The sequence below is a fragment of the Ovis aries genome, chromosome 4 (genome assembly GCF_016772045.2).
Source record: "Ovis aries strain OAR_USU_Benz2616 breed Rambouillet chromosome 4, ARS-UI_Ramb_v3.0, whole genome shotgun sequence".
NCBI classification, from domain to species: Eukaryota; Metazoa; Chordata; class Mammalia; order Artiodactyla; family Bovidae; genus Ovis; species Ovis aries.
This window is the reverse complement of record NC_056057.1, coordinates 26827758-26844989: the sequence shown is the minus strand read 5'-3', so window position 1 is coordinate 26844989 and position 17232 is coordinate 26827758. Positions and strand designations below refer to the sequence as shown.

Below are 17232 nucleotides of genomic sequence, written 5' to 3'. Positions count from 1 at the left end.
ATCTATCTATTCTTTTTCAACCCATATAGGTTATTACAGAATATTGAACAGTTTCCTGTGCTAAACAGTAACTCCTTGTTGCTTATCTATTTTAAATATAGCAGTGTGTACATGTCAATCTTAAACTCCCAGTCTATCCCTCCCAGACACCCTTCCCCACTGGTAACCACAAGTTCATTCTCTAGGTCTGTTTCTGTTTTGTAAATAAATGCGTTTGTATCATTTTGTTTACATTCCACATATAAGCGATATCATATGATATTTGTCTTTCTCTGTCTGACTTACTTCACTTAGTATGATCACCTTCAGGTCCGTCCATTATGTCATTCTTTTTAATGGCTGAGTAATATTCCATTGTGTGTATGTACTATCTTCTTTATCCATTCATCTATTGATGGACATTTAGGTTGCTTCCATGGCTTGGCTATTGTAAACAGCCTTGTAATAAACATTGTGGCACATTATCCTTTTAAACCATGTTTTTCTCTGGACCATATGGTAGGTCTGTTTTAGTCTTTTGAGGAACTTTGATGGTGGCTATACCAGTTTACATTCCCATTTCTCTGCACCTTCTTTAGCATTTATTAGTTGTAGATTTTTTTGATGATGACCATGGGCTTCCCTGGTGGCTCAGACGGTAAAGCGTCTGCCTGTAATTTGGGAGACCCAGGTTCGATCCCTGGGTCGGGAAGATCCCCTGGAGAAGGAAATGGCAATCCACTCCAGTATTATTGCCTGGAGAATTCCGTGGATTGAGGAGCCTGGTAGGCTACAGTCCACAGGGTCGCAAAGAGTCGGACACGACTGAGCGACTTCCCTTCACTACATTGTGATTGGTGTGAGGTGATATCTCATTGTAGTTTTCATTTGGATTTCTCTAATAATTAGCAATGTTGAGACTTTTTCCATATTGGCCATTTGTATGTCTTCTTTGGAGAAATGTATATTTAGTCTTCTGCCCATTCTTTGATTGGATTATTTGTTTTGGTGATATTAAGCCTCATGAGCTGTTTGTAAATTTTGGAGACTAATCCCTTGTCAGTTGCATCATTTGCAAATATTATATCCCCTCTTGTGGTTGTCTTTTTGTTTGGTCTAGGGTTTCCTTTGCTGTACAAAAGATTTTGAGTTTAATTAGGTCTCATTTGTTTTGTTTTATGGCTATAACTGTAGGAGATGGCTCAAAAAATATTGCTATGATTTATGTGTCAAAGAGCATCTGTTTGTGTCATCTTCTGTTTCTTTCACAGTATCTTATAGTTTTGGAGTACAGGACTTTTGTCTCCTTAAGTAGGTTTATTCTTAGGTATATTATTATTTTTGATGCATTAGGAAATGGGATAATTTCTTTAATTTCTCTTTCTGAACTTTCATTGTTATTGTATAGAAATGCAATGGATTTCTATGTATTAATTTGTATCCTGCAATTTTACTGAATTTATTGATGAACTCTAGTAGTTTTCTGGTGGCAGCTATAAGATTTTCTCTGCGTAGTATCATGTCATCTGCAAACAGTGACAGTTTTACTTCTTTTCCAATTTGATTCCTTTTATTTCTTTTTCTTCTCTGATTACCATGGCTAGGACTTCAAACATCATGTTGAATCAAAGTGGTGAGAATGGACATTCTTGTCTTGTTCCTAATCTTAGAAGAAATAAATGCTTTTAGCTTTTCATCATTTTGAGTATGATGTTAGCTGTAGGTCTGTCATATATGGTCTTTACTACATTGAGGTATTTTCTCTCTATGCCCATGTTCTGGAGAGTTTTTATCATAAATGAGTGTTGAATTCTGTCAAAAGCTTTTTCTGCATCTATTGAGATGATAGTATGGTTTTTATTCTTCAATTTACTGATGCAGTGTATCACACTGGTTGATTTGCAGATAATGAAATGTCCCTGCATCCCTGGGATAAATCCCACTTGATCATGGTATATGATCTTTTTAATGTGTTGTTGGATTCATCAGTGAGAGATATTGGCCTGCAATTTTCTTCTTTTTGTGTGTGGTATCTTTGTCTGGTTTTGGTATCAGGGTGATGGCGGCCCCTTGAGTGAATCTGAAAGAATTCCTTCTTCTGCAATTTTTTGGAATCATTTCAGAAGGATAATAGTTAACTTTTCTCTAAATTTTTGATAGAATTCGCCTATGAAGCCATCTGTTCCTAGAATTTTGTTTGTTGGAAGTTTTAAAGTCAGTTTCAATTTCAGTGCTTGTGGTCAGTCCTCTTTAACACTTAATATCATGTGCCAGGATCTGGGTGGAGCACTGCACATGTATTATGTCACCTGGGTCTCATCAATATCCTCTAAGGTAAAGTCATTACGTTCTTTTTTGAGGAAGGAACAAAGACACAGAAAGGCCAAATAAGCAACTTATACTACACACACAGCAAAGGAACAGAGTCAAGAGTTCCAACACAGTGTCCCCTGCCTTGGTTCTTAAACATCATGATGTCTTGTCCTTTACAAGGACTTGGAGCAGAGAACTGAAGGCAGGGTTTCTCTATTTCCATGGAGAGTCAGAACAGTGTACCTTGAAGATAGAAAATGTTTCAGGTTTGCCATGCACCCCCTTGCAAGCCCTGGAGAGGGGAAGGTCTACCCACTCCAGTATTCTGGCCTGGAGAATTCCATGGACTATATAGACCATGGGGTTGCAAAGAGCAGGACATGACTGAGTGACTTTCAGTCACTTCACTCCCTTGAAAATAATTGAAATTATTTGAATTGTCTGTGAAGCTAGAACAGGGAGGCAGTCAACAGAAGAAGGATAATTTTAGTTAGAAGGGCAAGCAGAACCCATCAGGATAAGTGCTGGAGACCATTCTCCGTGGGGCTCTTGTGTTTCTACATGTGCTTTCAAGCAGAGGCACTGGCTGCTTTTGTTCTGAACCATCTTTTCAAGGAAGTTTGTATAGTGAACAGCCTGAGAAGATATTGAAGGTATTTCCCTTCAGAGCAAAGGGTCAGGCATGTCTACCACCATCTTAAAAGATTTGGGTCCCCTAAGCTCAGGGCTCCTTTTCTGTAACTGTGTGTGGGGATGTTTGTCTTGCCTTGTCGGGAACTAACACAAATGCATATGCTGGCTGCTATTACTATTGTAAGTAATCAACCACCGTTTGCCTCTGACTCAGAAATCATGTCTTTTTGCAGTTAGTTAATGTGTTGGCTTGAATGTAGGGGAGAGTCTTAAACTATTCCGAGTGCTTGACAATAAAGTAAGTTTTTCTATTCCCTTTTAATTGCAATGAATCACTCAGTATTCAAAGGCAGTTGGTCTGGATTTTCTACCTGTCAGTTGATTGAATAGGGAGAAAGGAAAGTCTTTAAAGATAATGGAAATTAACACCCTTGAAATAGATATTCATTCAGTCAGAATTCATGTCCACCCAATTCCGAAACCCAGTTCCAAATCGTGTTGAGAAAGTTCCAAAATTAGATTTCCGTACTTTCAAATGTCAACAAATACATAGTCTAAAATGTTTTGAAGATACAGCATGATGGGGAAATGGAGTTGATAAATTTTTAGACATTCCACAAGGATTAGGATGTCCAACTTTACCTGAAAGGAGGGTGAAACTATAATTCTGAATAGAAAGAAAATAAAAATTTCATCCATAGTGGTTAAAAAATAATGTTATTTGAATATTTTGATTTCCCTAACTGGAGAATAAAACCAATCTCTTGTGCTGGGGAAAAATTACTGGTTTAGAACTCAAAATAGGTGAGATCATTTTATCAACTAATTGTGCAACTTCCACAAAATAGTATCTGGGCCTTATTCTTTCTTCAAGCATAAAAGAGGGGTCATGAACTATATCAGCTGGAAGCTCACATCTAACATGGAAGTTAATGGAATCCTAGACTCTCAGAAGTAGAAGGAAAACAGTAGTGATAAAGTGTAACGTTTCAGAATTTTGAATTATTTTCTCAGCATAAATTCTAAGTGGTGTTTCTAGAGACAGGAAGATCATTACATTTCAATGAATCAGTTTATTTCATCTCTAGAGATATTTCAATAAGGTCTTCTTTATATTAAGTAAAATCTGTCATTGTTATTCAGTCACTAAGTCATGTCTGACTGTTTGCAAACCCATGGACTGCAGCATGCCAGACTTCACTATTTTCCTGTCCTGCACTATTTCCTGGAGTTTGCTCAAACTCATGTCCCTTGAGTCAGTGATGCGATCCAACCATCTCATCGTCTGTTGCTCCCTTCTTCTCTTGCTCTCAATCTTTCCCAGGCTCAGGGTCTTTTCTGATGAGTTGATGCTTCACATCAGGTGGCCAAAATATTGGCGCTTCAGCAACAGTCCTTCCAATGTGAATATTCAGGGTTGATTTCCTTTAGGATTGACTGATTTGATCTTGCTGTCCAGGGGACTCTCAGGAGTCTTCTCCAACTCCATAGTTCAAAGGCATCAATTTTTCGGCACTCAGCCTTCTTTATGGTCCAACTCTCAATCTGTACATAACTATTGGAAAAACCATAGCTTTGACTAGATGGACCTTTGTCAGCAAAGTGATGTCTCTGCTTTTTAATATGCTATCTAGGTTTGTCATAGCTTTTCTTCCAAGGAGCAAGCATCTTTTAATTTCATGCCTACCGTCACCATCCACAGTGATTTTGGAGGCCAATAAAAATAAAATCTGTCACTGCTTCCATTGTTTTCCCATCTATGTGCCATGAAGTTAATGGACCGAATGTCATGATCTTCGTTTTTTGAATGTTGAGTTCTGAGCCAGCTTTTCATTCTCCTCTTTCACCTTCGTCAAGAGGCTCTTTATTTCCTATTGTAACTTTTATCATTGATCCTGGATTAACTTCTGGACCATAAATAATCTCTTTTTCCCCAATTCTAGTTTATTAGTTATTTGAAGTAGGTAATCATATCACAGACCTCTTCTCTTTTCTAATCTATTAATCCCTGATTTCTATAAATGTTTCTACATATGAGTCTTGTGTTCCTTCAAATTCTGGCTGGCTTTAAATTGTAAGCTGTTTCATGCAGGCCTGTATACTTTAGACACCAAACAGAATTCTGTCCATCACTCTTCCTGAAAAATTTTTCTAGAAGTGGAAGAACTAGCATCAGAAAATGACCCCCATGGGCAGTATATCCTGTCCAAGGTGGTGATGGTGGGGCTGGGGGTTGGGTAGGAAGCCAGGACTGATTCTGCCTCAGTTCAGTTCAGTTCAGTCGCTCAGTCATGTCTGATTCTTTGTGACCCCATGAATCGCAGCATGCCAGGCCACCCTGTCCATCACCAACCCCTGGAGTTCACTCAGACTCATGTCCATTAAGTCAGTGATGCCATCCAGCCATCTCATCCTCTATCGTCCCCTTCTCCTCCTGCCCCCAATCCCTCCCAGCATCAGAGTCTTTTCCAATGAGTCAATTCTTCGCATCAGGTGGCCAAAGTACTGGAGTTTCAGCTTTAGCATCATTCCTTCCAAAGAAATCCCAGGGCTGATCTCATTCAGAATGGACTGGTTGGATCTCCTTGCAGTCCAAGGGACTCTCAAGAGTCTTCTCCAACACCACAGTTCAAAAGCATCAATTCTTCAGCGCTCAGCCTTCTTCACAGTCCAACTCTCACATCCATACATGACCACTGGAAAAACCATAGCCTTGACTAGACGGACCTTTGTTGGCAAAGCAGTGTCTCTGCTTTTGAATATGCTATCTAGGTTAGTCATAACTTTCCTTCCAAGGAGTAAGCATCTTTTAATTTCATGGCTGCAGTCATCACCTGCAGTATTCTGCCTAGTGGAATTTAAAAGTCTAAATGCATCAGCACAGGACAGCTAATGGGGCCAAATTAAATTCTGTCAAGCATGTGCACATACCAGGGGAAGAGGGTAGTTAACCTCTTCCCCTGGTAAATGTGATTTTCTCAGTTGGGAGCCAAAGGATCAATTGGGGTCACTCAAATTACAGTGTAGCTTGGGACAGGCCTCCCTAGTCTAATAGTTATATTGGAAGATTATCCTGATGGTTTTCATATTTTAATGTAACACACATCTCATCAGAGGAGTCTGTTAAAAGGTGACCCTCAGAGACCATAGATTCATTCTCTAAGTCTGTGAGTCTGTTTCCGTTTTGTAAGTACGTTCATTTGTATCATTTTTATAGTTTCCACATATAAGAGATATTATGTGATATTTGACTTTCTCTGATTTCACTTAGTATGAGATCTCCAGGTCCATCTATATTGCTGCAAATGACATTCTTTCTTTCTTTTTAACAGCTGAGTAATATTTCATTGTTTACATGTACCACCCCTTCCTTCCCCATTCGTCTGTCTATGAAACATTTAGTTTGCATCCATGTCTTGGCTATTGTCAACAGCCCTGCAATGAACACTGAGGTGCATGTATCCATTCCAATCATGTTTTTCTCAGGATACATGCCCAGGAATGGGACTGCTAGATCATATGGTAGTTTTTTAAAGAAGTTCCATACTGCTTACCACCAATAGAACAACAGAGTTCCCTTTTCACCACACCCTCTCCAGCATTTAGTTTGTAGATCTTTTTCACGATGGCTATTATGACTGGTGTGAAGTGGCAACTCACTGTAGTTTTAATTTAGATTTCTCTAATAATTAGTGATGTTGAACATCTTTTCATGTGCCTCTTGCTCTCTGTATGTCTTCTTTGGAGAAATGTCTATTTAGATCTTTTATTTAGGAGCGAGAGGGGAACTAAGAGCAATAAAATATTATCATGTTACGGAAGCCAAGGTAAGAAAGTATCAAGGAAGAAAGATTTCTTGACTTAACAGAACATTTTTACAAATTGGTAGTAAATTCACACTGTGAAGATTTAAGGAATAGGTCAGTAATGAAGAAAGCAAGTCATAGCAAGCTGCTCTATTTAGATGTAAAACAATAAAAATGAATGAGTGAATCGACAGATGGAAAAAGAATGAAGTAGCAGTGTGATTTATTGTCCTTAGAAGAAAATGGTTGATGCTTGTGTGCTGGAGAAACCAACACGTTCAATGTCAGAAAATGCAAGAAAAAGGAGTAGGGAAAGCCTGAGAGGATAACTGATTGATAAAAACATAAAGGTAAAAGAGGAGGAAACTGATTGTCACATCAGACTTTCTTGGAGTCAAGTCAGAGATAATATCATTGGGGAGAGTGAGAAGATGGAGACACCATGGCAATCATAAAATGCCGGGTTAACAAGGCAGAAATCTTCTATCTCTTATAAGTGAGAAGTCATGAGGTAGGCAGACAGGGTTTATTTTGTGGTTTCAAGTCATGAGGGACCCTGGCGTGTCCTGTTTTCGCTTCACCATCCTAGTTTAATGGCTTCCGTCTTCAAGGTTCAGAAGAGCTGCTGAATCTCCACTGATCACACCCATGTGTGCTGGTTAGAAAGGAAAAGCAAAAAAGCACAAAAGACTTCTTGCAGCTGCATTAGTTCTATTTCAGCATCCTTCTTGGAAGTATCACAAAAGTTTTGCGTTCATATATTTGGCCAGATCTTATATTAGCTAAACCTATTGACTGAGCAACTGAACTGAACTGAACTGATTGATAAAAGAGTCTGAAAAACGTAGTCCTTTTTCTCCCTCAATGATCAGAGAAAAGTCAGGGTTCTCTTACAGAGAAAGAAGGAAGATATTACTGGTGTTAGGTAATTGTCAGTCTCTGCCAAAGACATGGTAAAAATTTGTGTGTGGTTCAGTCTCTCCGTTGTGTCCGACTCTGCAACACCACGGACTGCAGCATACCAGCCTCCCCATCCTTCACTCTGGGAGTTCGGTCAGATTCATGCCCATAGAGTCGGTGATGCCATCCAACCATCTCATCCTCTGCCACCCCCTTCTCCTCCTACCTTTAATCGTTCCCAGAATCAGGCTCTTTTCCAATGAGTCAATTCTTCGCATCAGGTGGCCAAAGTATTGGGAGTTTCACTTCAACATCAGTCCTTCCAATGAATATTCAGGACTGATTTCCTTTAGGATGGACTGGTTGGATCTCCTTGCAGTACAAGGAACTCACAAGAGTCTTCTCCAACACCACAGTTTGAAAGCATCAATTCTTCGGCACTTAGCCTTCTTTCTAGTCCAACTCTCACATCCGTACATGACTACTGGAAAAACCATAGCTTTGACTATATGGACATTTGTTAGCAAAGTAATGTCTCTGCTTTTTAATGCACTGTCTAGGTTTGTCTTAGCTTTCCTTCCAGTTCAGTTTGTGGTGAGGCCATTATTGCAGTTTTGTCACTTTGTCTAGCAAAACTGCTTATCAGGAAAAGAAGTGGCCAGGCTCTGTGCTGTGCTGAGTTTTGGCCGGGGCTATGGATTGGAGTGTCAGCTACCTATAAGGGAATGAGCAATTTCAGGATAGAAGCAAACACATTGCTGATGCCCTGATACTGAGCTCCAGGCTGATGGAGTGAAAAAGAACAATGTGTACTCACAGGGCTGGAGATCACAAGAAGGGCAAAGAGCTAGTTGAACAAAGAAGAAAGGATCAGGAAAGTGGAAGACAGTGTGATTAGAAAAGGAAATTTGACGTTGGCAAAAATTAGGCAGTTATAAGTGCTCAGAGTTTGAGATGTGATTGTTTTTAGCTGGAATGGAAAAATAGATTATTATATTGATGTGTAAGAGTTCTGGAAACATGCCTAGAAGGATCATTGATAAGGATGATAATCAAGAGATTAAAGTAGAAAGGAGCACTGGAGACTAAAAACCTAGATATTCATGAAATAAACAGGAAACAGAATGAGAAGGAACAGTACCAATGTAGAGACTTACCTACAACTGAGGTTGACTGGAAATCACAGGGAAATGGTAATTACGGACATTTATTCAGTACTTGCTATGTGACAGTCAACAAACTGTGTTTTTAATACAAAATGATTTTTAAATAAACTATTTAGGAATAATTTTAGATTTACATAAAAGTTTTAAAGATACAGAGTTCCTTTATTGTCTCCATTCATTTTCCTCTAAATTGAACCTCTTACATAACCATGGTACTTTGGTAAAACTAGGAAATGATACTGGTCCAATACTATCACCTAAATTTTAATTTGGCTTTCTGCAGGTGTTCCACTAAAGCTTCTTTTCTGTTGCAGAACGCTGTCCAGGATACTCTATTATATTTTGTCTTTATCAACAGTTATGTCTCCTTAGTCTTTTAACCTGTGAAAATGTCTCAGTCTCCGGTTTTCTTAACACTTTGAAGAACACTCCCAGAAATCTTGAGGAATCTCTCTCAATTTGGGGTTTCTCTGACATTTTTCTCATGATTAGACTAGGGTTTGGAGAAGGCAATGGCACCCCACTCCAGTACTCTTGCCTGGAAAATCCCACGGACGGAGGAGCCTGGTGGGCTGCAGTCCATGGGGTCGCGAAGAATCAGACATGACTGAGTGACTTCACTTTGACTTTTCACTTTCATGCATTGGAGAAGGAAATGGCAACCCATCCAGTGTTCTTGCCTGGAGAATCCCAGGGACGACGAAGCCTGGTGGGCTGCTGTCTATGGGGTCGCACAGAGTCAGACATGACTGAAGCGACTTAGCAGCAGCAGCAGACGACTAGGGTTACGTGTTTTTGAGAAAATGCCACAGAGCAGAAGTGTACTGACCATACCATTATATCTGAGAGGAACACCAACACTTATCATTGTTAAACTCGACTGCTTGGTTAAAGTGGTGCTAGACAGATTTCTACAATGCCAACTTTTAACTTTTTCCCTTTCTTTACTGTATTCTTTGGAAGCAAGAGGCTGAGTTTAGCCCACACTCAAGGGAAGGGGGGTATTAAGCTCCCTGGAAGCTTAATTATCTATTAGAAGGCATAGTTATCTATACTCAGGATTCTGCTATTAGGAAGATTTGCCCTTTTCCCCATTTATGCAGCCCTTTATATCAGCATGGAGTCATGGATATTTCATTCCGTGAGTTGTAATCCAATACTGTTATCGTTTTGCTCAAATTGTTCCCATTTTGGCCTCCTGAGAACTGTTTTTATATAAAGTCTCTGTGGAATCCCCCAACAATACAGTGAAGCATTACTGTTATCCTTATTTTGTAGAAACAGAAACTCAGGCTGAGAGAGAGGAAGAAACCTTCCCAGTGATTCACATCGTATGTGTGCTGAAGCCAGGAGTATGACCTCAGTGTCTGAGTGCTTAGCTCTCTTAGAGGAAAAGGATCTCGACGAATACAGATCAGAGATAAGCTGTCTCTATCACCATTTCAGAGGTAAGATCTGTTTTTGAGAGGATCATCACGAAAGTAGTCGTTGCGGAGAGGACGTGCTTCCAAAGGGTCAGTGTGAAGAGAAGGAACCACAAACAGTGATCAGAAATGAGACTCTTGCCAGGTGGGAGGAGAGGAGAGTAACTGAAGGAATAATCAGACGCAGGGTAAAACTAATACCACAGAAGCAACTGAAGGAAAGAAATCCATTGAGGCTACAATATATTTGGCTGCAGGGCCACAGAGAACCAGCCTATGGTAAGAAGGAAGTTAAGCGAACTTCAACAGAGCAATGTAATGGAAGGAAAACAAGATTTCAGGAGCTCAACACTGTTTTAGAGAAAGGAGGCAAAGAAGTGATAAGGAGAGGGATGCAGAATTAAGTAACATTTTTTCCAGGATAGAGGATGACCTGTGCACAGGTAAGCTTATAGGAGAGAGAAAAGATTCTGGAAGAGGAAAATACAGTGGTCTACAATGTTAATTTCTGTTGTACAAAGTGATTCAGTTGTACATATACATACATTTTAAAAATAATCTTTTCCATTATAGTTTATCATACTGAATATAGTTCTCTGTTGTTCCATGTCCAGTTCTAACTGTTGCTTCCTGACCTGCATATAGGTTTCTCAAGAGGCAGGTCAGGTGGTCTGGTATTCCCATCTCTCTCAGAATTTTCCATAGTTTACTGTGATCCACACAGTCAAAGGCTTTGGCATAGTCAATAAAGCATAAATAGATGTTTTTCTGGAACTCTCTTGCTTTTTTGATGATCCAGCGGATGTTAGCAATTTGATCTCTGGTTCCTCTGTCTTTTCTAAAACCAGCTTGAACATCTGGAAGTTCACGGTTCACGTATTGCTGAAGCCTGGCTTGGAGAATTTTGAGCATTACTTTACTAGCATGTGAGATGAGTGCAATTGTGCGGTAGTTTGAGCATTCTTTGGCATTGCCTTTCTTTGGAATTGGAATGAAAGCTGACCTTTTCCAGTCCTGTGGCCACTGCTGAGTTTTCCAAATTTGCTGGCATATTGAGGGCAGCACTTTCACAGCATCATCTTTCAGGATTTGAAATAGCTCAACTGGAATTCCGTCACCTCCACTAGCTTTGTTCATAGTGATGCTTTTTAAGGCCCACTTGACTTCACATTCCAGGATGTCTGGCTCTAGGTGAGTGATCACACCATCATAATTAACTTGGTCGTGAAGATCTTTTTTGTACAGTTCTTCTGTGTATTCTTGCCACCTCTTCTCAATATCTTCTGCTTCTGTTAGGTCCATACCATTTCTGTCCTTTATTGAGCCCATCTTTGCATGAAATGTTCCCTTGGTATCTCTAATTTTCTTGAAGAGATCTCTAGTCCCTTGGACTGCAAGGAGATCCAACCAGTCCATTCTGAAGGAGATCAGCCCTGGGTGTTCTTTGGAGGGAATGATGTTAAAGCTGAAGCTCCAGTACTCTGGCCACCTCATGCAAAGAGTTGACTCATTGGAAAAGACTCTGATGCTGGGAGGGATTGGGGGCAGAAGGAGAAGGGTCCGACAGAGGATGAGATGGCTGTATGGCATCACAGACTCAATGGACATGAGTTTGAGTGAATTCCGTGAGTTGGAGATGGACAAGGAGGCCTGGCGTGCTGCCAATTCATGGGATCGCAAAGTCGGACACGACTGAGTGACTGAACTGAACTGAACTGGACTGATAGTTCTCTGTGCTATACAGTAGGACCTTGTTTATCCATTCCATATATAATAGCTTACATGTGCTAACCCTCCTCATGGACATAAGAGAATAGACTTGTCATTCCCAAGGGGGTGGGCGAGGGTTGAGGGAGGGATAGAGTGGGAAGCTGGGGTTAGGAAGGGTGTTTAATCTTGAAGGCAAGGGATCTTGTTCTTCTCCCTCATTGGAGGTTGGCTTAAGAGCAGAGGCCAATGGTACTGCTGGGGTCAAAGTACATAGTCACTTAGGGTGTGCTGTGGGGTTTTGATAGTTTCAGTTGTATTAGTGGAACTGGAAGCATGGTCCTCTGGAGACACTGGGAAAAAACTTAGAGCAATATTCCTTAGTCTGGTGAGTAGCTAATAACATCCCTGGTCAGTGACTGATAGGCTTGATAACAGAGGGGCAAGTTGAAGTCACTCATGCTGAAGGAAACCAGTTGACTAAATGAAAGCAGGCATCAGGAATATGATTATCTGGATTTTTTTCTTGGTTCTTTGAGATCAAATATTTGAAACTGAATATATTATGCACTTTTCAGACAAAAGACAGTATTAGTCTTTCTCAGATGTTCAGACTCAGGTGTAATGTGCATTTGCTATGTTACTATCAAGTTGTTATGATTAAGAATAAGTGTAAAATTAATGTAAACAATTGTTACTGAGAATGAACTTTTTCTCAGGAATTTTTCTTCAAATAATGCCAACTGCAGAATTCAAGGTGAGTGTTTAATAGTTATAATGTAATACCAAAGGCTTAACATGGTATATTTGATAGAGACTTAAGTTCAGGCAATAACTTTTCTTATCAAAGCACAAAGTAGAACATGGGTAGTTTAAAATTTTTTTCATAAATATTCTTAAAATACTATTAAAATGGAATGAATACTACCACCAGTAAACTATAACACTGATTGTGCAAGGTTTAAAAGAACAGTCCATTGCAGAAGCATTTTAATCTATGAGTTTCCTTGAAGTCTTTTTTTATATTCCAGTAAAGCCCAAAATATTCAGGGGAGCAGAACTTCATAAGAAGTTTAGGAATTACTGACATAACCTATCTTTAAATATTATAGGTTGCCTTCATCTGACATAATTACAATACTATACTATAAGTGCTCATTTCCTTTATGTGGACCAAAAATAATTTGCATTAAAACATACTATTCATACTTGGTGATTATTTTATTACCATAAATTATCGTATACAATTTTTTGATAAGGATATTATAAATCATATTTTAAACAAAAATGTATGCATGGCATATGTAAGCAGTAACATCTCGAAGGAGAAAACACCCATGAAAACATTTACCTAAAATTTAGTAACACTGAAAAACACTAGATTGTGCAGAGTAATGATTAAAAGCTATGTGTAATACACCGGAACACTGGTAAGTCTTCAGGTACTGGAGGAACAACCTGGCATAGGGAAAAGATCAGAGTAGGAACAGCCACGTCCTTAGAAGTGCATGTCATCAAAAAATAAATCCCTCAAAATAGCATTACACAGAGATTCTTCCTTTGGCACTTAACAATACAGACAAAGGTGTATTGGGTTTAATGTGATTTTATTATTAGGTAAATTTTAGTTACTTTATATAGATAAAAATATACAATATTGCTTTAAGTTTTTTAAGTGTATACTTGATCGTCAACATATTCACATACAGTTTAGAAGCCTGTTTTTCCCCCACTACACAGTTCATCCAGTAACATGTGGAAGACACTAACAAAAATTATTTAGATGAAGACTTTTCATAAAAGATTTCAATGTAAAAGTGGAATATTAATCTGGTCTAAATCTTTAGTGATTCCTCCTGCTACAAACAAATTATGAAATGTTTTAGACAAATTTATTTTTTTCAACACTTGAATTCATTGTCCAGGTTCAAAATTCTGTTGGAAAATGCATAAAACTGACTTAGCTATTGTGTCTGAAGTCACTTTTATATACATTGATTTACTAAAAAAAGAAAAGTATAGTATTTTAATACTATATTTCAGTTAGGGATTTCATTGTGTTTTTATATAATACATGCAAAACATGTCTATGCCTTTCAGCTGTCCTATTTAAGTAAAAGAAAGTCAGACGGTGGCACTTTAAAGTCACCCAAGGATGGTAAAGTTATTAGTGGTCTGATTAATTTGCTACTTAAAAAGACACAGTGATAAAATATGTTAAGACCCAAACAAGTTATTTATGTGCATATATAAGGTATGCACTATTTTTCAATGAAAGACTGAAAACATTTTACAAACATCATTGTTCATTATAAACTATACAATGCACCATTTTTTCACTTATACCAATACTTTGCACCAAACATTGCTATATTTAATCTTAACACTCCTCAAATATGAGAAAAACAAATAGTTTCCACTGTACTAAGAAGTGAAATTTATAAAGTCAACATATTACATTTTAAAGGATTACAGGTCTAAAACAGTTTTTAAAGAATTTATACATATTGAAATGGGTGCTGTACTTATTAAAGAGCTAAAAATAAAGCTGCTTCTCTTCATTTTAAGTTAATACTCAGGGTTGCATTTAACAGCAGATTCTTTACAGGGCAACATTCAACTATTAAGGTGGAGATTTTAGTAAAGCTAAATGGTGATATATCTCTTACTTCTGAAAACTCTTGAAATTTTAGTGCTGCTCTCTTACAATAACTAAAAAAAAATTTAGGAAGATATTTCCACTTCCAAAATTTTTCAACGTAAGGCACACGGCAACATTAAAATCTAGAAACAACTAGAGTAAGTAATAAATATTTCTCTTTTCAACCATTATTTGCTCTTTACCTGAAGAAAGTGGGTGAGTAGTGCAGTTGAAACATGCCTAGATTAATAAAAATGACTGAATTTAAGAAATACCAATAATATTTGTGTGCAGAATGTTATTAATTTTAAAAAGAAAAAGTATATTTTATGTAAATATATATTTTACATAAAATATACTCCCTACAGTGTTATAGGTAGAAAAAAGTGTGAGGCACTTACATTACCAAGGAGGGAGGAGCATACTGAGATTATCTTTTTATACAAGCACCAAACCATTTGTTTTAACCTCTGAGATAAAAGCAGAAGCTAAGAGTAAAAGGAAATAGTTCATATTTGGTACACTAATAATCTACAAGTTCAAAACACAAAGTATTTTATTTCAATCTGATGGAAGTAATTCCACCAGAGAAAAAATTTTCATATTTAAAACTGTCAAAATATCTCCCTGAAAAGGTTCTGTATATTCTGTGGTATTATTTCAGAATACTGTAAACTGTAGATGGTATTTCACTCCTCTGTGACAGCATACTATTCTAATGATGGTAGTATAGGTGAATAACTCCTCTTATTACAAACCAGATTTTAATGTTTTTATAACAGTGAAAATAACACGTACATCAATGCCTCCATGTGAACTTGCTGACATCCAACAAGGACAGTCTTATTACTCTGTGATGCTTCACAAACTACTCAAAAACCAAGGTGAGGAGTGGGCTTGGAATTACAGGAATCCACCGGATGTCAAATCAGGGTAAGTTCTGGCTTCTGATGGGTGAAGATGGGTGGCAGGCTGAGTGTTACTCATGCTGTTTAATTCAGCTGGATACGTTTCATTTAAAATTGCTCCGTTCTGAAACTGCAAACAGCAACACAACTTATTAGAACAGATCCTTCATATATATTAAACCATCAGGTATGTGAAATGTAGTTCTAAAATCTTTATCCTCCAAGTTGTTCTTGTTAAACTTCAAACTCCTTTACTGCTATTTTAACTCATTCAGTGAAGTTGTATTGAACACATGTATTAGTTGCACTTAGAATCTTTCAGTTTCTCCATTAGATAGTATAGGTGAGTGATATCATTGTCTCACTTTAGATGTGGCGATCCATTGACTATCTGATCAATGAAATGCCTTTGGTTTGGGCAGGAGCCACTGGATCAGAAGGTACTAGCCACGAACCACAGGTACTATTCTCCGTCATAAGTCTGCTTTGACCAGATTGTATCTCAGTAAGTTTTAGGTACCAATAAACTAACTACATTCAAGATCACCACATTGGACTACAGATAACCCAGAACTTTCTGAAAAGCAGCAAGTTATGATTTGCGAGAGGTTTCTTAATATGCCTTATATACTATATACCATGGGTATGATTTCTATAACCAATTTTATTCATAATATGCTTTCAAAGTACTACTAAACTTATTGTCCTAATTATGGAAATAAAAATTACCAAAGTAAAATGCTTGCTCTTACCTTTTAACAATGAAATTTAGTCTCATTTCCATAAGTGCTACTGGAAAAAAAGGAGGGAGGGGAGGACCTTGAGACACACAGTTCTGTGGAATAATAATTAGTTGGTGATGGACAGGGAATCCTGGCGTGCTGCAGTCCATGGGGTTGCAAAGAGTTGGACATGAGTGAGCGATTGACCTGAATAATTCCATAGTTCTACAGGTTCTTATAGATTAAAGAACTTTTGAATCTTAGTATAATTAGTGAAAGTAATGGATTATAATCATACCTTTAATTGCTTCAAATGAAATTTACCTTTCTAAAGCCTATGTAACATTAGGTTTCAGTCCTTCTAAACGTTGTCAAGTTTTCAAAGGGAAGGTAATAATCGCCCACTAAAAGGTAGGTTTTGGATAAATTACTTTCATCACTCAATACAATGCACATCAGCAATTGTCTTTAAAGAGACTGTGTGCTAAGTCACTTCAGTCGTGTCCTATCCTTTGGGATCCTATGGACTGTAGCCCGCCAGGCTCCTCTGTCCATGGGATTTCCCAGGCAAGAATACCGGAGTGGGCTGCCATTTCCTCCTTCAGGGTATATTTCCAACCCAGGGATCGAACCTGTGTCTCTTATGTCTCCTGCATTGGCAGGTGGGTTCTTACCACTAGCGCCACCTGAAAAAAGACTTGTCTAGAGCAGTGCTAGTCAACAGAAATACAATGTGAGCCACAAATGGAGTTCCAATTTTTTTTAGATTTAATAACTTTTTTTTTTTAAAGGTGCTCAGTCATTTCCAAGTCTTTGCGACCCCATGGACTGTAACCCTCTAGGCTCCTCTGTTCATGGAACTCTCCAGGCCAGAATACTGGAGTAGCTAGCCATTCCCTTCTCCAGGAGATCTTCCCAACCCAGGGACTGAACCCAGGTCTGCTGCATTGCAGGCGGATTCTTTACTGTCTGAGCCACCAGGGAAGTCCAATAACTCCTTGGGGGAATATGTAGGTCCAGAATTCTTACTATT

The 17232-nt window shown here is 38.3% G+C and overlaps 1 protein-coding gene across 2 annotated transcripts in view; it reads right to left on the bottom strand.

Annotated features, from left to right (window-relative positions):
* Positions 1 to 13518: 13518 nt before the first annotated feature.
* AHR (aryl hydrocarbon receptor) overlaps positions 13519 to 17232 on the bottom strand; it is a 50762-nt gene continuing 47048 nt past the window's right edge. Inside the window, exon 11 of one of the 2 annotated variants that reach the window (XM_060414533.1) lies at positions 13519 to 16269. In XM_060414533.1, the coding sequence (XP_060270516.1) occupies positions 16267 to 16269 (3 nt within the window). In that variant the 3' untranslated portion in view covers positions 13519 to 16266. The remainder of the gene's footprint in view (positions 16270 to 17232) is intronic. The other variant, XM_004007775.5, reaches the window with a different exon arrangement.